We start from the raw sequence: 23,234 nt of genomic DNA, 5'->3' as shown, positions 1-23,234 counted from the left end.
ATTCTATGTCTTATCAATCCAATATACTCACTGATACGTATGTTGATCATCTCCTTTATTTAGACAATGCCTCTCCCTTTTAAAAAATTATGTCTTAAGCAAAAGGCAGAAATTGGAACAATGAATAAAAAACATGATCTACAAGAGACACAAATAGGTTGAAAGCAAGATGATGGAAAAAGATATATTAGGCAAACTAATTTCTGGTTAGTTTGCGTAGTAATTAGAGTGGCTGTATTACTGTCAGACAAATAGACTTTAAAACAAAAATTATTACAATGGACAAAGAATGACATTTTATAATGCTAAAAAGTTCAATTCAAAAGATTAAAGCAAGAAATGTTTATTTGGTACAAAATTTATATTCTGACTACTGCACTTTCTAATTTAACTTATATGGACAGTTTAATTGAACACCGTAAGTACATGGAACCTTGAATAGGGCATGAGATTTCGTAGGTTTGTCCAGGTTAGTGTGATGTCCCAGTAAATCCCAGAGTGATTTGAACAATGAATAAAGAAGTATTTGCAAAGTCTCCTTGGGAGAATGGTAAGAAAGGGGGAAAATTCAACTTCCCCCTTTGAATTCCTAATATTCTCGCAAGCAGTGGGGACAACCAATCAATAGGCCAAGCTGTCAATCTAGGAGTTTGTTCCTGTGAAACTTACTCCCACAAAGGATATCCTAAGCCTACATAAAATTAGGCCTAAGAGTCACCCCCAGAGAACTTCTTTTGTTGCTCAGTCAGGACCTCTCTCTAAGCCAACACAGACAGTGAACCCACTGCCTCCCCCCGCCACGTGGGACATGACTCCCAGGGGTGTAAACCTTCTGGCAGCATGGTACAGAAATCTTAGAATGAGCTGGGACTCAGCATCAAGGGATTGAGAAAATCTTCTTGACCAAAAGGGGGAAGAGAGGAACGAGATAAAATAAAGTGTCAGTGACTGAGAGATTTCAAACAGAACAGAGAGTCTATCTTGGAGGTTATTCTTACGCATTATATAGATATCCCCCTTTTTAGTTTATGTTGTATTAGAGTGGCTAGAGGGAAGTGCCTGAAACTGTAGAGCTGTGTTCCAGTAGCTATGTGTCTTGAAGATAATTGTATAATGATACAGATTTTGCAATGTGACTATGTGATTGTGAAAACCTTGTGTCTGATACTCCTTTTATCTACGGCATGGACAGATGAATAAAAAATATGGGTAAAAAAAATAAACAAATGATAGGGGAAGAAAGGTTAAAGTAAATTGAATAGATTGAAATACTAGTGGTCAATGAAAGGGAGTAGAAAGATGTGTGGCATGTTCGAGTTTTTTCTTTTTACTTTTTTTTGCTGGAAAGATGCAAAGGTTCAAAAAAATTGATCATGGTGAAGAATACACAGCTGTGTGATGATATTGTGAGCCACTGATTGTAACCATGTCAAGAATGTTTGTATGCCAAGAAAGGTGGTATGTCCGTTTGTTGTTTATAATACAAATATATATATACACACACATAAAATCAATTGGCTAGAGCAGCTAGAAGTAAAAACCTAAAATTATAGAATTGTAACTCATACTAAACTCTGAAATCTGTTCTACAATTAATTGTTGTGATGTGCTTTGAAATTTACTGCTTTTTTTTTTGTATATATGTCATTTTTCACAAAAAAAGAAATAATATATTTCCTCTAGCCTCCAGCGTTTTAGAGCAGCCAGAAGGAAAAATCTGAAATAGTGGAAGGGCAACCTATACCAAACTCTAAAATCTGTTCTGTGACTACTTGTTGAAGTGTACTTTGAAAATCATTGCTTTTTCTTTCTTTCCTTTGTATATCTGTTATAATGAACAATTAAAAAACATTTTAAAAATGAACGTATGTCAAGAATGTTTGTATGATTATTAATTTAGAATAAAAATATTAAAAAAAAGAAGATAAGCGCTTGAACATATATGCACCTAACAAAAGAGCCCCAATATATATGAAGAAAAACTAACAGAATTTAAGGGAGGAACAACAATTCAACAATAGTTGGAGATTTCAAACCCCCAATTTAATGATGGCTAGAATAACTACTTAGATTAACAAGGAAACAGAAGACTCTAGAACAACACTACAAACTAGACCTGGCAGAAATCTATAGGATATTCTAAAAATAATAGAATACACACTCTTTTCAAATGCACATGGAACATTCACTGCAATGTTTGTCCACATACAAGGACAAAAAGCAAAGTTTAAAAATTTAAAGGGATTGCAATCAAAGTATGCACTCTAACACAATGAAATGAAATTAGAAATCATTAATGGAATAAATTTGGGAAATTAAAAAATAAGTGGGAATTAAAAGACATACTCATAAATAACCATTTTTTTTTTTTTTTTTTTTTTTTTCTAGGGACCAGGCAGGGCAGCATGAGGTGCCATTCTTCCCTCTGGAACACGCTCAACTTCCAGGCCCTGAGGAGACAGTCAGCCTTGCTGGAAATGCTCTCACTCTCTGGGATGATTTCCAAGGACACTGAGGGTAGGGCCCTGGAAAACAACCCTGCATCTGACTGCAACGAGGCTGCCACAGGGACCCAGGCATCTGGACAGTTCTGAGGTTGTTCTATATCAAGCAGCTCCAAAGGTTAGCGATCCACCATCGCTCAGCCCTCCATGATCCACCCAAAGAAACCTTCCTCAACTCATTTTGTTTTCAGCTTGCCGTTTGTATTAGGAGGAATTCCACGTGCCTATGGGGTCTGGGGAATATACCAGTGCAACTTTGGGCAAATGGTCCTCCAGCAGGATTCTACCTTAAGGGGTTGATTGAATTGGAAACATTATACATATCATGCCAGCACACAGGGAACACTCTTGATTGTTCCCCTTCATTCTAAAGCTAATATTTTTTCAACCCCCTAATCCTAATATTCCAAATCAGGGGGTACGTAATACAGTGCTTTACATAGGAGCTGAGCCCACAAATATTAGATCAGCATTTTACAAAGCACTTTGTATGTCTCACTTGGACCTCAAAACTCTGATATTAGTTATGCCTAAGAGTCACCCCCAGAGAACTTAGTGCATGCTCAAATGTGGACTCTCTAAGCTGACTTGGCAGGTGAACTCACTGCCTCCTCCCCATATGGGACATGACTCCCAGGGGTGTAAATCTGCCTGGCAACATTGGACAGTACTCTTGGGATGAGCCAGGACCTGGCATCATCGGACTGAGAAAGTCTTCTTGACCAAAAAGGGGAAGAGAGAAATGAAACAGAAGTTTCAGTGGCTGGGAGATTTCAGAGTAGAAAAGTTATCCTGAGGTTATTCTTATGTATTATGTAGATATCCCTTCTTGGATAAATAACCATTTTGAAAACAAAATGTACCAAAATCCTATGGGATGCAGCTAAAGCAATGCTTATAGTTGTAAAACCTACATTAAAAAAAGAACTTTGTATGTTATGACACTGGAAAAAGGAGGGTAAACTAAATCTGAAGCAATAAAAAGGAAGGAAACAATAAAGAATAGAAGGGAAATAAATGGAACAGAGAATAGAAAACAGGAGAGGAAATCAATTAAATAAAAAACGGATTCTTTGAAAAAATCAAAAACATTGATAAATCTTTAGCTAGACAGACCAAGAATAAATGAGAGAAGATTCACATTAACAAAACCAGGAATTATAGTGGGAACATTATTACCAATCTTATAGAAACAGAAAGAAAATACTACATATAACTGTATGCTAAGAAATGAGATAATGTAGATGAAATGAGCAAATTAAAAACAAAGTACAGAAAGAAATGCAAGAAGAAAAAGGAAATATGAATTAAAAGTAAAGAAAATGAGTAAAAAACTTCCTATTAAAGCCCAGTACCAGAAGGATTCACTGTTTAAAGTGTTAAAATATACAGAGAAGAATTAAAAATAATTCTTCACAAACTCTTTAAAAAACACTTGAAAAGAAACATTTCCAAATGCATTCTATAAAGTCAGTTGTATCCTGATATCAAAAGAAGAGAAAGACAACCCAAGTAAAGAAACTAAGACCAATATCAGCTACAGTTATAGAGAAAATAATCCTAAACAAATTACTAGCAAACCCAATCTAGCAACATATAAAAATTAGTACACATCATCCCCAAGTGTGATTTATCCTATTAATACAAGGTTGGTTCAAAACATGAGAATTAATCAATGTAATATACCATATCAACAGAAAGGACTAAAACGCATGATCATTTCAACAGATGCAGAAAAAGAATCAGAAATAAACCCACATACTTTCACATTAAAAACAGTCAACAAACTAGGAATAGGCGGGAAGTTGCTCAACTGATAAAGGTGATGTAAAAGCCCCCCAAAAATAACATCATACTTTATCTTGAAAGCATCAAAGTTTCCCCATAAGATACTCAACAGGACAAGGATGTTGTCTCTTGCCAATTCAGTTTAAGTTTGCAGTGGAGGTTCTATTCTGGGTTATCATGCAAGAAAAATAAGTAAGCAACATCCGAATTGGAAAGGAAGAAGTAAAACTACATCTCTTTACAAATGACATAATCATGTATATAGAACATCTTAAAGAATCCAAAACCAAAAAAACCTATTAGAACTAAAACACGATTAAAACTTTGCTAAACAAGTTTAGCAAATACTGCAGGATACAAGATTAGTATACAAACATCAACGGTATTTCTATAAGCCAGCAATTAACATTCTGAAAGCGGTATTAATTAAATAATTCCATTTATAATAGCAATATAAAGAATAAAATATTGAGAAATGAATTTTAAAAATAAGTGTTAGACTTGTACACTGAATATTATAGAGTACACTGAAAGAAAGTACAGGCCTAAGTAAATGCAAAGATGTTCCATGTTCATAGACAGGAAGACAATAAATATCATTAACATGGTAATACTATCCCACTGATCTAGAGATTGAATGCAATCTCTATTAAAATGTCAACTGGATCAATAAATGGACAAATAAACAGAGAAGTTGAATAATACAATAAATGAGCTAGACTTGACAGACATTTACAGAACATGACACCCCACAACAGCAGGATACACCTTTTTCTCAAGTGTTCATGGACCATTCTCAAGGATAGACCACATGCTGGGTCACAAAGCAAATCTCAATAAATTTAAAAAGATTGAAATCATACAAACACTTTCTCAGATCATAAAGGAATGAAGTTGGAAATCAGTAATAGGCAGAGGGCCAGAAAATTCACAAACATAGGGAGGCTCAGCAACACACTTTTTATTTTTTTTAAATTAAAAAAATATATATAACAACAAATGCAAACATTCTTAACTGACGATCATTCCATTCTACATATATAATCAGTAATTCACAATATCATCACATAGTTGCATATTCATCATCATGATCATTTCTTGGAACACTTGCATCAATTCAGAAAAAGATATAAAAAGACAACAGAAAAAAATTCATATATACCATACCCCTTATCTCTCCTTTTCATTGATCACTAACATTTCAATCTAAATTTATTTTAACACTTGTTCCCCCTGTTATTTACTTTAATTCCATATGTTTTACTCATCTGTTGATAAGGTAGATAAAAGGAGCATCAGACACAAGGTTCTCACAATCACACAGTCACATTGTGAAAGCTGTATCATTATGCAATCATGTTCTAGAAACATGGCTACTGGAACACAGCTCTACATTTTCAGGCAGTTCCCTCCAGCCTCTTCATTACATCTTGACTAACAAGGTGATATCTATTTAATATGTAAAAATAACCCCCAGGATAATCTCTCGGCTCTGTTTGGAATCTCTCAGCCATTGACACTTTTTTTGTCTCATTTCGCTCGTCCTCCTTTTGGTCGAGAAGGTTTTCTCAATCCCTTGATGCTGAGTCTCAGCTTACTTTAGGATTTCTGTCCCATATTGCCAGGAAGGTCCACACCCCTGGGAGTCATGTCGCACGTAGACAGGGGGAGGGCAGTGAGTCTGCTTGTTGTGTTGGCTGGGCTCAGAGAGGCCACATCTGAGCAACAAAAGAGGTTCTCTCGGGGGTGACTCTTAGGCCTAATTTTGAGTAGGCCTGACCTATCTTTTGTGAGTTTAAGTTTCATATGAACAAACCCAAAGATTGGGGGCTCAGCCTATTGCTTTGGTTGTCCGCACTCAGCAACACACTCTTAAAGAATCAGTGGGTCAAGGAAGAAATTACAAGAGAAATCAGTAAATATCTCGAGGCAAATGAAAATGAAAACAGAACATATCAAAATTTATGGGATGCAGCAAAGGCAGTGCTAAGAGGGAAATTTATTGCCCTAAATGTCTATATCAAAAAAGAAGAAAGAGCAAAAATCAAGGAATTAACTGTCCACTTGGAAGAACTAGAGAAAGAACAGCAAACTAACCCCAAAGCAAGCAAAGGAAAGAAATAATGAAGATCAGAGCAGAAATAAATGAAATTGAGAACATGAAAACAAGAAAATCAACAAAACCAGAAGTTGGTTCGTTGAGAAAATCAATAGGACTGATGGACCCTTAGCAAGATTGACAAAAAAAAGAAGAGAGAGGATGCAAATAAATAAGATCAGAAATGGAAGAGGAGACATAACCACTGACTCCACAGAAATAAAGGAAGTAATGAGAGGATACTATGAACAACTTTAAGCTAATAAATTCAACAATGTAGATGAAATGGGCAACTTCCTAGAAAGGCATGAACAACCAACAATGACTGGAGAATAAACAGACGACCTCAACAAACCAATCACAATCAAAGAAACTGAATCAGTGATTACGAAGCTTCCAAGAAAGAAAAGTCCATGACCAGATGGCTTCACATGTGAATTCTACCAAACATTCAAGAAAGAATTAGTACCAATTCTGCTCAAACTCTTAAAAAAAAATTGAAGAGGAAGGAAAACTACCTAACTCATTGTATGAAGCCAACATCACCCTCATATCAAAGCCAGACGAAGATTTTACCAAAAAAGAAAACTACAGACCAATCTCTAATGAATATAGATGCAAATCCTCAACAAAATTCTTGCAAATCAAATCCAGCAGCACATTAAAAGAATTATACACCATAATCAAGTAGGATTCATCCCAGGTATGCAAGGATGGTTCAACATAAGAAAATCAATTAATGTATCAACAAATCAAAGCAGAAAAACCACATGATCATCTTGACTGATGCAGAAAAGGCATTTGACAAAATTCAACATCCTTTCTTCTTGAAAACACTTCAAAGAATAGGAATAGAAGGGAACTTCCTCAATATGATAAAGGGAGTATATGAAAAATCCACAGTTAACATCATCCTCAATGGGGAAAAACTGAAAACTTTCTCCCTAAGATCAGGAACAAGACAAGGATGTCCACTATCACCACTGTTATTCATCATTGTGTTGGAAGTTCCAGCCAGAGCAATTAAACAAGAAAAAGAAACACAAAGTATCTAAATTGGAAAGGAAGAAGTAAAACTCTCACTGTTTGCAGATGATATGATACTGTATGTCAAAACCCCCCCAAAATTCATAGCAAAAGTACCAGAGCTAATAAATGAGTACAGCAAAGTGGCAGGTTACAAGATCAGCAATCAAAAATCTGTAGTGTTTCTATACACTAGTAATGAACAATCTGAGGGGGGAATCAAGAAAAAGTTCCATTTACAACTGCAACCAAAAGAATAAAATATTTAGGAATAAATTTAACTAAAGAGACAAAGACTATACAACGAAAACTACAAGAAATTGTTAAAAGAAATCACAGAAAACCTAAATAAATGGAAGGGTGTACCGTGTTAAATAAAACAAAAACAAAACAACTGCCTTTGTTGCAGAAACTGACAAGTGGATCTTAAAGATTATACAGAAATGCTAAGGACCCAAAATGGCCAAAATAATCTTGAAAGAGAAGAATATGGGAGACTCAAATATCCTGATATAAAAACTTACAACAAAGCTACAGTAATCAAGACTGCATGGTACTGGGCTAATAAAAGACATGTATGTCATATCAATGGAACAGAATTGAGAGTTGAGAAATAAATCCTCCCATTTATGATCACTTTGCCAAAACAATTACTGGGGAAGAATAGTCTTTTCAACAAATGATACTGTGACAAGTGGTATCCACCTGCAAAAGAATGATTGTGGATCTCCTACTTCATATCATATATAAAAATTATCACAAAATAGGTCATACAACTAAATCTAACAACTAACAGTGTAGAACACTTCGAAAATATAAGACATTGAGTTAGGCAATAATTTCTGAGAAATGATGCCAAAAGAACAAGCAATGAAAGAAACAGTTAATAAACAGGACTTCATTAAAATAAAAACATCTGTGTTTTAAATGATATCATCAAGAGAGCAAAAAGACAATCCACAGACTAGATGAAAATGCTGAAAAGGTTATGTGCAGGTTTGAAATCATGTATGTATCCTAGAAAAGCCATGGTTTAATCCTAATCCCATTTTGTAAAGGCAGCTGTTTTTTCTAATTCCTATCCAGTACTGAATGCCTGAAACTGTAATCAGACCATCTCCCTGGAGATGTGATTTAATCAAGAGTGGTTGTTAGGCTGGATTAGGTAGAGGTGTGTCATTTGGTCTTGATAAGTTTCTGAAGTCGTATAAGAGGAAACATTTTGGAGAATGAGAGATTCAGAAGAGCAGAGAATGATGTAGCACCACGAAGCAGAGTCCACCAGCCAGCAACCTTTGGAGATGAAGAAGCAAAATGCCTCCTGGCCTGGGGAGCTTCATGAAACAGGAAGCCAGGAGAGAAAGCTAGCAAATGAAGCCGTATTTGCCACGTGCCTTTCCAGCTGAGAGAGAAACCCTGTGTTCACCATGTGCCCCCTTCTCACTACAGAGAGAGACCCTGAACTTCACTGGCCTTGTTGAACCAAGGTATCTTTTCCTGGATGCCTTTGATGGGACATTTCTATAGACTTGCTTTAATTGGGATATTTTCTCGGCCTTAGAACTGTAAACTAGCAACTTACTAAATTCCCCTTTTTAAAAGCCATTCCATTTCCAGTATATAGGATTCTGGCAGCTAGCAAACCAGGACAGGTTTTATATGATAGGGACTTCTACTCAAAATATATAAAGAACTCTTAAAACTCAATAAGAAGACATAGAATTTGAATAGGCATTTTTGCAAAGAAGATAAACAAATGGCCAACAAGCATGTGAAAAGATGTTCAATATCATTAGTCATTTCAAAAATGCAAACCAAAGCACAATTGATACCATTTCACGACCAGTGGATGCAGAAAAACTTGAACCCTTGTGGTATAGCCACTTTGGAAAACAAGTCTGGCCGTTCCTCATACTGCTAAACAGAGTTACTATATGATCTAGCAGTTCTACTCCTAAGCACATACCAAAAGAATTGAAAACGTGTCCATGCAAAAACATTTACACAAATTTTTTAGTAACAGCATTATTCGCAATAGCCCAAAAGTGGAAATAAACCAAATGTTCATCAAGTGATGAGTGAGTAAAGAACATATGGTACATCTATATATAATGAAATATAACTTAGCCATGAAAAGGAATGAAATACTGACACATACTATAACATAGTAAAACCCTGAAAACATTATGCTCAGTGAAAGAAGTCAGACACAAAAGGTTACATATTGTATGATTCCATTTATATGGAATGTTCAGAATATTCAAACTCACAGAGATAAAAAGATTAATGGATGCCAGGGATTTGGGGGAGCTGGGTGGAGGGAAGACTGAAGAGTGACTACTAGTAGGTGCGGGTTTCTTTTGGGCGGTGAAGAAAATGTTTCAGAATTAGACAGTGGTACAACACTATGAATATACTAAAAAAACCAATGAACCGTATACTTCAAAGTGTGAGTTTTATGATATGTGAAATATATCTCAATACAAAAGGACAAAATAACCAAATTTAATGAGTGAATCTTAATTACAAGAGATATTTTAAGAAAAGTAGGGAACTTTGAATATGGATTGACAAGTATAAAAAACTAAGGAATTATTAATTTTGTTATGGATAATAATAATGGTGCTTGGATTATGGTTTTAGAAATACACAAGAAAGTATTCAGAAGTGAAACTCTGCAGTTTGCCAAGGCCAAAACCAGATGAAGTCAAAATGTTAATGCAATTAAATCTATTTGATCGTTATTATTCTATTTTTCTGCATATTTTAAATTGCTCATATTTGAAATGGGAAGACTTAACAAGGGAAGGGTATAAGACAAAGTTGAAGGTATCTCCTAAAAATGGAGAGAACAGACAGTAAAATGAAAGAGAAGATTTTTTAAAATTAATAAACCAGTCAGATATAAAGATCAGTACAGATATAAAGATCAGTATGTTTTCAACTATAAAAAAGTTAGATAGAAGGCAATAAAATAATACCTTAGCATTTGTAAGGAAAAATAATTTCCAATGAAGAATTTTCCTGGTCATTCTGTCATCTAAGAGTGAGGGAGGTGACTCCCAGGGGTGTAAATCTCCCTGGCAATGTGGGACAGAAATCCCAAGGTGACCCGAGATCGAGCATCAAGGGATTGGGAAAGCCTTCTTGACCAAAAGGGGGAAAAGAGAAATGAGAAAAAACAAAGTTTCCATGGCTGAGAGATTTCAAACAGAGTCGAGAGGTTATCCTGGAGGTTATTCTTACGCATTATATAGATAACCCCTTCTTAGTTCACAGTGTATTGGACTGGGTGGAGGGAAGTACCTGAAACTGTTGAGCTGGCTTCCAGTAGCCTTGATTCTTGAAGATGACTGTATAAAGATATAATGTTTAATATGTGACTGTATGATTGTGAAAACCTTGTTATGTCTGATACTCCTTATATCCAGGGTATGGACAGATGAGTAAAAAAAAATAAAGAATAGGGGGACAAACGGTAAAATAAATTGGTTAGATGGAAAAACTAGTGGTCAACGAGAGGGAGGGGTAAGGTATATGGTACGTATGAATTTTTTCTTTTTATTTCTTTTTCTGAAGTGATGCAAATGCTCTAAGACATATCATCATGATGAATACACAACTACATGATGACACCACAAGCCATTGATTGTACACGATGTATAGAATGTGTGTGTGTGAAGATTTCTCAATAAAAATATTAAAAAAAAAAAAAAAAGAGGGGGAGGACTTCTGTTCCTGGAAAGATAGAGCAGACGTACTCTTCCCTAAACCTCTTGCTATGCACAGGTAAGAACCATGAGCAACATATATAAAATACTTTATGTCAAAACACTATATGTAAATAAGAAGAGAAGACAGACCAGTTAAGGACCTAGTGTCCCAAGGAACAATACAGTGTGAATTTCCTGGGTCCTCATTTGTTCTCTTATGTTGCAGACTGGCTTTTGGAGAAGCCAGCAACCCAGATATGCCCATAGGCACAGGCAAAAGACCTGTTCTGTTCTCTGTAGCCAAATAACCAAGAAAGAAGCAACCTGACAAGACAGAAAACTTTCAGACAATAACCATAATACTCCAGAATACCACAGAAACAACTGTAGCTCTACCCCTAACCCCTAAGAAAGCTCTGTTCTCTGTAGCCAAATAACCAAGAAAGAGGCAACCTGACAAGACAGAAAACTTTCAGACAATAACCATAATACTCCAGAATACCACAGAAACAACTGTGGCTCTACCCCTAACCCCTCTAGCAAAGGCTATGGAGGGTCTAGATTTCCATTTTGCCAAGGTGCCTCAACCTCTTTTGTCACCACCACCCCCATCACACACACACACACATACACCCTGGAGCAGTGTCACAGAAGGCCAAATGGGGCACCAGGACTTTCATATCCATCCAATAGTAACAAGAAACCCCACCCCTCTGGGTGTCACCAGAGGCCAAATAGCTAATCTCAACTTTCATTCTCTCAGTAATGAGGCTCTGCTCCTGCTTCCCCTCATGGGCAGTGAAAGGAGACCTACTAAAATATGAGATGTAAGTTTCAGAGTTTCATAACATAATACCTAAAATGTCCAAGTTCAAAAAGAAAATCATTCATCATGCACCAAGATCCAGGAAAATCACAACTTGAATGAGATGAATCAGACACTGTAATTATTTGATGAGGATTTTAAAGAATTTTGTAAAATCATCAATAAGGAGAACCAGACCTGGGACATACCAGACATATACTTTTTAAAAACGGTCCCCCAAATGCTCAAAGAGCTAAAGGAAAACATGGACAAAGAACTAAAAGAAATCAGCAATAGGATGGGAGCACAAAGAGACCATTAAATAGATGAAAATTATGAAAAGGACACAAACTGAGCTGAAGTCTATAGTAACAGAAATTACAAACTCTATAAAGGTTCCACAGCAGACTGGGGCTGGAAGAAGAATGAATCAGTGAACTGGAAGATAAGACAACTGAAATCATTTAGGAAGAAAAAGAAGAAAGAATGAAGAAAAGCGAACAAAGCCTGAGGGACCCGTGGGACACCATCACAAGACATCAATTTATACATTGTGAGAGTCCTAAAGTAGAAGAGAGAAAGGGGCTGAGAATATTCAATGAAATAATGGCAGTAAATTTCCCAAATTTAATTAAAAACATGAATATACACATCCAAGATGCTCAATGAACTCCACACAGGATAAACCTAAATATATCCACATTTCAGCAAACTCCAAAAGCCAATGATAGAGAATTCTGAGAGTTGCAAGAGAGAAGAAAAGTGTCATGTATAAGAGAGACTCAATAAGATTAAGTGCTGATTTCTCACTGAAAATCATGAAAGCAAGAAGGCAGCGGGATGACATACTTAAAGTGCTACAAGCAAAAACCTGCCAACCAAGAATTCTATACCCAGCAAAACTGTCTTTCAAAAATGAGGGCAAAAATGTACTTGGAAATTTATTGCTTTTTTGTAGATTCGTTATTTTTCAAAATGAAAAAAGATGTTTAAAAAAAAATGAGGGTGAGAATAAAAAGCTGGGGGAGTTTGTCACCATTAGATGACCCCTATAAGAGTTACTGAAGAGAGCTCTGTCTACAGGTTGAAAGGAAAGGACAACTGGCTATTGTTATTGTTTTATTACAGTACAATAACCCAAGGACTACTTATAGCATCAACACACCGAGGACCATTAGAGTACAGCAGTACAGCCTCCTTGCCTGGTGTGTCATTTACTTCAAACAATGGTTGTGTCCTACAGCTTGGTCCTTGGGCCACTTTTATTCTCTATTTAATTCACTGTCAATGGATCTTTTCCAATCTCATGGCTGTAAATAACAAAATACACTTACAATTTCTAAATCTATACCACCAACACTGACCTCTATCTTCAACTCCAGAATTATATATACACTAGAATTTTATATCCAACTATCTACTTAACTTCTCTGCTTCACTCTTAAGAGATATTTTATGACATTGAAAACCCCAAGGATAAAATGCTGGAAGTGGATCCAAACTTAGGAGACTGGAACAATTCACCAAGATGTAGAAAACAAGCTTGCTCTGTATCATAAATTATATGAAAAGAAGAAAGCAAGCAACATTCCAACTGCTCAAGTTCTTACAAAGAAAATATTTTCTCAGTTTCTAATAATCTATATACTGTACTAAATATTAGCTTTGCTATTCTTTTTCATTACCCTATGACCTAAAATCAATCAGGTTTTTAATATTTTGACAAGTTTTTGTTTTTTTAATTAGAGAAGTTGCAAGTTTTCAGAAAAATAATGCAGAAAATACAGAGTTCTCATATACTAACACCTTGTATTTTTGTGTTACATTTGTTACAATTCATGAAAGAACATTTTCTAACTGTATTATTAACTACAGTCCATCGTTTATAGTACAGTTCACTGTGTTGCACAGTACTATTCTGTTTTGTTTTTAAAATTTTTATTCTAGCAACATATTACAACCAAAAATTTCCCTTTAAACTACATTCAAATATATAATTCATTTAACAAAAGTTTTCAAATGTCACAGGACAATCACCATTTTTCTGACTGACTGTGCTGTACATTTTCAGCTTGTGCCATCATTTTTATGGTTCTGCCTTAAGGTACAAAGCAAGGGGGCTGCACACACTCCTGTATCAGAGTCTTTTTCCCTATTCTTTCCTCTTCTTTGCACATTCTAACATCAGGGAGTACATAGCTGGTTCAACCTTGGCTCAGAGAAACTTTTTCTTCACCCTATAAATCACTGCCTTACCCTCCCATAACTTTATATCCACTTTACAATTCTTTATTTTTATTATATTTATTATTTCTCTACATCTATCAAAAAACAAGCTTTAAGAGAACACGCTTTGCCTGTTTTAGTTGTTGCTATACTCCCAGAGCCTAAAATGATACCTGGTAACCAGAAGGCATTTTATCACTTCGTTCTTGAAGAAAATTTTATGAAGAAGTGGATGAAAATACACTAAGCTCAAGTTTTAACATTAAAATATAGAAGATTCAGAATAATCTATGCAGCAAGATTCTGTTTTTAAGAATCTATCAATGACTCTTCAAGTATATGTAGAAAAGATGTGAAAAGACACTTGCCCAAACTGTTTATAATCAATATCTCTGGGGAAAATAGGATTGGCAAGGTGGATGGAGAACAGGACAATAACTTTCACTTTATACTTTAAATATTTTTATATTTATGATTTGTTTTCCAAAATAATATTACTTCTGGAATTAAGAAGATAAAGCATAAAGCAAAAGCATGCATTAGCTTTGTTATGATGCTATTTTTGATAGCAATAATTACTGGGTGTTTACTATGAGTCGGGCTCTGTTCTAAAGGCTTTGAAGTGATCATTTCACTTAAAGTCACTAGAATTCTATGAGGTAGACCTCATCACACGCCCATTTCATAAACTATGTAACTGAGGGTCAAAGGTGTTGAGAAATGTGCCCAGGTCAGATAACAAGAGTGGGTTTAAAAAAGATGCACATAGGCAAATTATGTGAAATAAGTCACATGTGCCTGACTATTCCCTTCCCAGCTACAAGCAGTCAAAAGCAGTGGTGCCATGAGAACTGCTGGCCTCACCCCGCAGGCCTGGGTGACCCGGATGTGCTCCGCAGAGAGCTCTCCACTCGAGGGCCGGCCACGTCAGGAGGCTGAGGAGGAATGAGAGTTTTCCGAACGGCCATTCTGGAAGAGACAGAGACAAACCCAGAGAACAGCATTCCAAGGGTGTTAAAGGATAAAGAAGTAAAAGACATTCATTCACCAGCCAGACGTATAGCAAAATAAAAGCACTGCACTGGCTATGTTTTTTGTTAAAAGTTAATTTTATCAAAGAGTTACATGCACATTATTTAAAAAGCCAAACAGAATGAAAAGGCGTTGAACACAATAGAGCATTCAAAGATTTCCTGCCAGCCTCCCTCCAGGACACAACTTTGCTTTTAGTATGCCATATCTCCTTTATACTTAATATTATGCATACATCTGTGACCTTTTGATTACTTAATTTGAGACTTCACTACTGGCTCTGTATTAGAGTAGATGAACATTCCACTCTCTTACATACCAACACCTTTCCTTTCCTTCCTCTATCTTCCTAATATAGTCACATTAAAACTTAAATTCATATTAAGTTTTTACAACATTATTACATGTTGACTGGATCATTCCTGACATGATACATGTTCACATCCTAACCTCCTCTGGTCCTGTGGGTAGAGACTCATTTGTAAACAAAACCTGTGAAGAACCTGTTAAGGTAAGACCAAACGAACCAAGGTGGGCTGTAATCCATAAACCTGGAGTACTTATAAGCAAAGGAAGTTTGGACATGAAAATACAAGCTAGAGGAGGAGAAAAGATAGACTACCATGTGATAGAGGCAGAGATGCATCTACAAGCCAAAGAATGTCAAGAATTGCAGGCAAGCCACCTCCAGAATACCACAGACTTTGGAGAAAGCAGGGCCTGTCAGCACCTTGCTTTCGTAATTCTAACCTCTAAGAACATTAAACAATAATTTCCTATTGTTAAGCCAACAAGTTTGTGGTACCTTCTATAGCGGACTTGGTAAAACAAGATATTATGTCTGTGCATTTATTCAGAGATGAACTATTCCTCGAAGCCAAGTGAAAGAAGTTTAACAAAGGGAAAAGGGAGTAAGTCATCAAATGTGCCACGCAAGAGACAGGCAAAGCAAGGCTAAGACTGAGAACTAACCACTGGTCTTAGCAACGTGGAAGTTACGGGTGCTTTGTTTTGGGAGAGTGGTGGAGCAAATGCCAGACAAGCGTGGATTTGAGAGAAATGGTAAGGACGAGAATAAGGCACTTTGCAACTTCTAATAAGTAATGGATCTGGATTTTGATGATCAGGGCTGCTAACATTTCAACAGAGGAGAGCACCAGATATCATGTCTCCTGGTAAAAGACTTAAAAAAAAAGTGAACTAATTAAGCCTTTATATTTAACTACGAATTACAGAAAATGTGGAGTACAGAGAAGAACAAGTGAAATTACACTATGCAGAAGCAATCAGCAAAATCCAGAGAAGAAAGGGAGAGTTCTTTAGGACAAAAGACAATGTCTTCAACAAACAAATTGCAAGGGAAAAAAGAAAGGAGGAAATCCATACTTAAGTTTCAAGAGACATATCACAATGTGAACACCTTATCAGAATACTGATTCAAATGATAATATAAAACAAAATAAATTAGATACACTGAAGACAAAGGGAAATTTAACAATGACTGGGCATTTAATGATGGAGCTGTTACTGTTAATTTCTTAAAATATGTATCATTCAGTAGGTACACGCTGAAATATATACAAATGAAATGATATGACCTTTGGCATCTGCTTCAAAACAATACGATGGAAGGGGGTAGGTAGGCATGTAGATAAGACAAAATTGGCCAAGAGACAGATGAGAAGCTGATAACTGACTCTGGGTGATGGGTATATATTCCTAGATTCAGATTTTTTTCTTGTATGCTGTATGGCGGGGGGCACCTTTCATTCTTTCTCCATGTGAGTATCTCATTATTGCAGCACCATTTGTTGAATTTTTATGTTTGTTTTTTCGGGAATTGCAACAGCCAGGAACTGAACCTGGGTCTCCCCAGGTGAGAATTCTACCACTGAACTACCCTTGCACCCCTTATGTTCAAATTTTTAATTAAAAAATTTCCCACAGTAAAAAAGTAAAACAACAAAAACAATCAAGATACTTTCTTAGGCCCTGCCCCCAAAAATAAATAAATAAAAATAAAAGCCCCAAATAAGAAAGCCCAATGAGATAATATCACTATAAACCCACAGAACGACCAAAAAGATGGACAATAAAAAATGTGTTGATAAGAATGAAGCAATAATTCTCGATGCTAGCTAAAGTGTGAATCAGTGTAATCACCTGTAAACACTGCTGGCACTATGTGTTGCTACTGAACATATTATATTGATGCCCTATGGCCCAGGGTATCATCTTACTGGTAAAAAACAAACATATGCATGCAGTGAAAGTCATGCACAAAAATTTCCAGGGTGACATGATAGCCAATACTAGAAACAACCCAAATACCCATCAAGAGAAGCACAAATGAACTGTGGTATAGTTACAGAACGGTATTTTAGCTAGCAATGAAAATAAATTATCACAAGCAAAAACGAGAATAAATCTTTAAAAAGTAGATTTAGGAACTCAGACACACACCAAAAAGAAAAGTCTAACACATGGTTCAGAAAGTTCAGAAAGGGGCAAAACAAATCATTTAACAGTTATCAGCTGGGGAAAGCTGCTGGTAATGTTATTTTTCTTGACTTATATAGTGTGGGTACACACCAGGTTTACTTTGTGCTAATTCACACACTATCTGTAAAGTATTCACACACTTTGCACACACTATCTGTAAAGTTTTCTATACTTCAGTGAAAGTGAAAAAGGGAGACTGGAAAAATTAGAGATTGCAAATATATACAACTATTTTATGTTCTTTGCAAAAAGGAGCATATAAAAAAAAGTGGTAGATGGTAGAGGAAAGAGGGACCAAGAAGGATTTTTTTTAGATAGAAGACATGACAGCATGTTTATACTTTTTATGTGACTAATTCAATAGTTAGAAAAAACTAATGATGAAAAAGAGAGAGGGACAGAAGCTGGACCACTGCCCTTGAAAAGGCAAGAAAGGATGAGAGTATGTGCCTGGAGTGGAGCCCAGAGAGTTACCTATGCAACAGTGGCAAGATTTGGGGGGACAGATGCTGGCAGGTAAGCAGATGTTACAGCTAGAGTTTGTGCAAGTTTTCTTTTGATTGTCTCTATTTTCTCAAAAAAGTAAGAAGCAAGTTCCCCAGCTAATAGTAAAAATGGGGTAGCAGGTATGGGATCTTGCAAGGGAAAGATGTAGACCTGTTGCCTAGGTGAGTAGTTTAGGAAAGTACACTCAGACTATTGGTCAGCAATGAGGTTCCAGCAGAAGTTTGGGAGACCAAGTAGACCAGTCAATGTGGTTGTGACTCCCTGCCACATTTTGCTGTACAACTGCAAGCACAACTTATACAGAAAGTTGGATTTGACTAAAGCTTCTGACATGGTAAGGAGGGGCAAGAAGTTGAGGCTATAGGCAAGGAAGTGATTATAACTGATCACAGAATCTGAATAGGGGAAAACAGAGGAAAAAGTCATCAAAGGCGGTGAAAAGGAAATTAAGAAGGTGGTAGAATCAATGGATTGATGGTTCCCAGTGGGACATGCTGTACTATTGGAGTGAATGGAGTGGAAGGAGACAGGCAGGGCACAGGACACTGGAGACTGGACATGAACTCATGCTTGTGGACGGGGGCTGCCGAAGTACATAGAGGGAAGAGAAGCGTTCATGTGACCAGAAGACAGGGTGCTGGAGAATCACTTCTGTTTATATCAAAGATGGGAATGCTACCATCAGGCAAGACAAGCAGATAGCGTGTGCCTTCTGACAGACATTCCAAACACCGCCCTCCAAATCAAACCTGAATCTGATCAAGCTGCTAGCTCCTTATTGAACAGGACAGTCACTAGCCATATGGGGTCACTGAGCACTTAGACTAAGGAACAGAATTTTAATTTAAGTATAATTGACTTTAACTTTAAAACTGATACTCAGTTGGGTTATTAGAAAACTTGTAAAGTATGTTTGGAATAATTTAGCCATGTGCAACTTCTTTCGCAATGGAGAATATTATGAAATCTAAAGACAGCGCCTGTTTGGAGAGAGCAGCAGGGAATGTCAAGGCCCAGAAGAAGCACCGGCTTTCAGTTAAAGCAAGAAGTCATGTTCAAAGAGATAAGGACAGAGGGGACTCGGATGAGGACAGGTTGTGGATTAACACGGCACAGCAGAAGGTTTCAGGAGTTAATGAAGTACGGAAGAAAGGAACAGATATTTTTGTCACTACTGCTGTGAAATTTCGGTATTTTGTACCCTGGTGTGGGTTTATTTACATCCACTGTGCTGAGCTCCCCACTACCCAAAACTTTTTATTTTGAAATAATTCCAAACTCACGGGAAAACTGCAAAAATAACACAAGACCCATACCGAGCAATTCAACATACCCCTTCCTCAGATACCCAGATTCAATTTTATCATTCTACCATATTTGCTGTATCACTCTATCCATCATCACTCCATGTATTTATCTTTCTGCTTATTTATCTATCAATTTTATAAACATCTGAGAGTATGTTATACAGCCTTATACAAATAATATTTCCAGGTATGTTTCCTAAAAACAAGGATTTTCACTCGTAATCATCTTAAGAACAGCTATAAAGTTCAAGAACTTTAACACTGATGTAAAGCAGTCTATAATTTCTTCACACGTCCCAATAATGTCCTTTTGGGCCTTTTCCCCTCCATTACTTGATTCAGTCAAATACTGTGCTTTGCATTTAATTGTCACTGTCTCTTTAGTTGCTCTTTCTTTTTAATTGTGCACACATATTTATACAACATAAACTTTCCCATCTCAACCACTCCTAAACAGTCCATGCGGTGGAATTAATCAGATCCCCAGTGTTGGGCTACCCTCATGTGCTGAACTTTCAGTGGGTTTTTAAATCAGGAAACTTCACACCGTGCAGTTCTGATAACTTTTTTGTGAATTATTTTGTTAATGAATCCCAACACGCTGTTCTCTGACTTCTTTACTGTTGGAGTTCCTGAAACAGTTTCTCGTATTTTCTTTTCTCTTCTATCTTTTTGTGTTTTAGCTCTATGTCTGAGATTTCCTCAACTTTATGTTCTAACTTTTCTATTGGATTTTTAATTTCAGGACATGATTTTTTGTTCTGCAAATGTTCCTCTCGTACAGCACTGTGTTCCTGCTTTATGGATGCAATTTTTATTTTTCTGAAGAGATGATGCATAGTTTTTTGTTTGCTCTTCTTGTTTGTTATTTTCCCTGCCTAGCCTCTGCATCTTCCAAGGTTCTTTTTTTGGTATGTTCATTTGGTTGCTATATTTATTGCTAGAGGGTAACTAGATAACTGATTATCCTGGATTGCAGGCTCACGATTAAGAGCCAGGGACAACAAACTGCATAGAAGCTCTGAGCTGTGGAAGGGCTTGTCCCTGTAAGGTGATTTCACAAGGGCCATATCCTGAAGGAACCCCTAGTGTCAGTACCTTTATATTTTTCCCCTTGGACTGGAGAGATTCCCTAGAAGGTAAGTTCAAAGAATCACATTCAATGGCCAGGGTTCTAGTACTTAAAAGGGGAAAGGGCCTGGGAAGTCTCAGCATTCCATGCATGGTTGCTCTCTTAATCTATATCTCTGGCACTACTTGTGCCATTGGCCCCCTTGTGCTGGCTTGCCCCAGTTGCCCATGTGCAGAGGTCATACCTGCAGGCTCTGCTGGACTGGGGAGGGGTGGGGGCCCCACTGTGTGGGTGGGGAGTGAGACTGGGGGCTCTCCTGCTTCTTTTTTTTTTTTTTAGACTTTTTAAAATTGTTAAATATAACATACACACAAAGAAAAGAAAGAAAAAGCAATGATTTTCATAGTACACTTCAACAAGTAGATAGAGAACAGATTCTTACTGCTTCTTAAACAGCTTTCAGCCACTCCATAAAGGAGCATACCCACTTTTTTCACCTCTGTTCTGCCTGTTCTTGGTCCTCTGGAAGATTCTTCCATGTGGAGGCCTAGCGTCCAATGCTCTCATGGCTAAGCATCCATCACCTGCTACTTAATTTGCCAGTTTCCAAAGTTTTGTTGCTACTGTATGCCCTTTCTTGTTCTTCCCTTTCCTTGTGTGTTAATAATCTTAAAAATAAACAAAACAAAAACTTCTTTACTGAAGTTCTACAGGGTTTTGAGAGGGAAAGAAATTTAGACATGTTATGTTCAATCTGCCATCTTAACTAGCATGTGTTGCCTTGTGTTTTTATTAATAAGGTTAACTCACCATGGCCTGATTGATCCTTAGAAGATCTTCTTTACAAAGTAGTTACAAATGACATGGATAGACTCTGGATGGGGTAATTCTCAGAATGTCCATCTGACAACCTGTTATGGGCCCTGGTCCTGCACAGGTAAGTCTGCCCTAGGCTTTAACCTTTGGATGCTGAGCTATCAGCTCAGCTGAATGCTGGAAACTCTGCTCTCTAAAATGTGACTGTGCATCATCTACCACCAAAATTTTTAAGTTTCACAGATTAGCACATACCTTCCTAAATGACCCACCACTTCAGAGACTTACATAACAACACAAAACACAAATTGAAATTAAATATGAGTCTCAATATACTTGACAATTTTCTTGCTGGGTGATGAGAAAAAAACATGTGGTACACATAAATGTACCTACTAGACAAGCCTGAGGAGTTCATTACAAGATACTTTAAGGGCTCTAGGATTAAATCCCCAGAGAGAGAGAAAACTCCTAAAGTAGCATGCAACAACTGCTTATAAATTGATATCCCACTGACTCATGGATTCATAACATCCTATAGTCTATGTTGGCAAGACTCTATGGAACAATCCCTTGGTCAAGTTATCTTGGAGAAAAATTAAAAATGCCACAGAAGATGAGAGATTAGATTTCGCCACTGCACTGGATGTCCAGAACTGGAGGTGTCTTTGGCACTACGGGGCCTACTCACCCATCTGTGGCAGGTTTCTTCCGTAGTATACTTGGCCGGGGGGATGAGCCCTGGGCTGGGGCGTTGGTGCTGGCACTCTGGCTATGGGTCTGCACCACAGTTGTGGCCGCTGGAGCAGCACTGAATGTACTGCTAATAGGGTTGGCTACGATGGTGGCTCCATCCGCCAACACCACTGCTGAAGGAAGGGAGGGGTAGGAAAGAACAATAAGTGGGACATGGAAGAAACACTACATGTGAATAAAAATGATTAGACTCCTGGCAATGCAGTATCAACGTTATGACTGTCTAAAAACGGAAGGCAACGCAGAAGAGGTCATTAAGCTTATTGATACATGATCTGGACTCCTAGTTTTTTTTTTTGATCTACATTCACTAACAACTGAGACAAGACACACAACACAAAGTCTCTAGCCCAATATCTTACTTATTATTTTACATTTTATTATTGCTATTGTAGAGATGAGAGAAAAGATAAATAGAAAAAGAAACATGCTGGATTAGTAGTACACTCCCAAGTATACTTGAAGAAATGTACCACCACAGTTTTGTAAAATATCATTCCGTCAGCCCCTAACAATGGGATATCATTCTAGTCTATCTTTAGGTCTATCAATCAGTAATTATTTTTAACAAACTATATTTAAAATTAGCATCAAAATATTACTGAGCATTAAGCCATAATCAAGAATGTGACCTACAAAAAAGGCAATTTCATATTATTCAACCTAATAAAATGAATATTCTAGCAAGTTCTATTAAAAAGGTAGTCACACCATTCTTCTGGTGGCCTCCATATGGGCTAACTTTTTGTTCAACTACATCTTTATAACAGTTATTTAGAGTCTGGAAAAACTTTGATTAAATAGTGAAATTCAAGATTTATTAAAAAATTAAAATGATTACTTCTAATATGTTCACACTATAGAATTAACACAAAGAGAGTCCTTAAAATCAAATAACACAGGTAAGGAACAGTTATTTCTTTACATCAAAGGAAATGCTAATTAATACTCTAAGCACAGAGAGTTATTCCATTTCTTAAAAAAGTATATTCTATTAGTCTTTCTTTTTTGTTTTAATTTTTTATTTTGAAATACTTTCAAACTTCCAGGACTGCTACAAAAATAATACAAACCTCACACAT

The 23,234-nt window shown here is 36.7% G+C and overlaps 1 protein-coding gene across 8 annotated transcripts in view; it reads right to left on the bottom strand.

Annotated features, from left to right (window-relative positions):
- Positions 1-23,234, bottom strand: part of SAP130 (Sin3A associated protein 130) — a 132,672-nt gene that overhangs the window by 34,616 nt on the left and 74,822 nt on the right. For 4 of the 8 annotated variants that reach the window (XM_077153435.1, XM_077153433.1, XM_077153431.1 and 1 more), the window contains 2 exons: positions 22,088-22,265; positions 15,025-15,129 (listed from right to left, as the gene is read on the bottom strand). In XM_077153435.1, coding sequence (XP_077009550.1) covers positions 15,025-15,129; positions 22,088-22,265 — 283 coding nt within the window. The remainder of the gene's footprint in view (positions 1-15,024; positions 15,130-22,087; positions 22,266-23,234) is intronic. The other 4 variants (XM_077153434.1, XM_077153432.1, XM_077153437.1 and 1 more) reach the window with 3 other exon arrangements.

The sequence above is a fragment of the Tamandua tetradactyla genome, chromosome 3 (assembly GCF_023851605.1).
Source record: "Tamandua tetradactyla isolate mTamTet1 chromosome 3, mTamTet1.pri, whole genome shotgun sequence".
NCBI classification, from domain to species: domain Eukaryota; kingdom Metazoa; phylum Chordata; class Mammalia; order Pilosa; family Myrmecophagidae; genus Tamandua; species Tamandua tetradactyla.
Note: the sequence above shows the minus strand (reverse complement) of the source record. Positions and strands in the feature narration are given on the sequence as shown.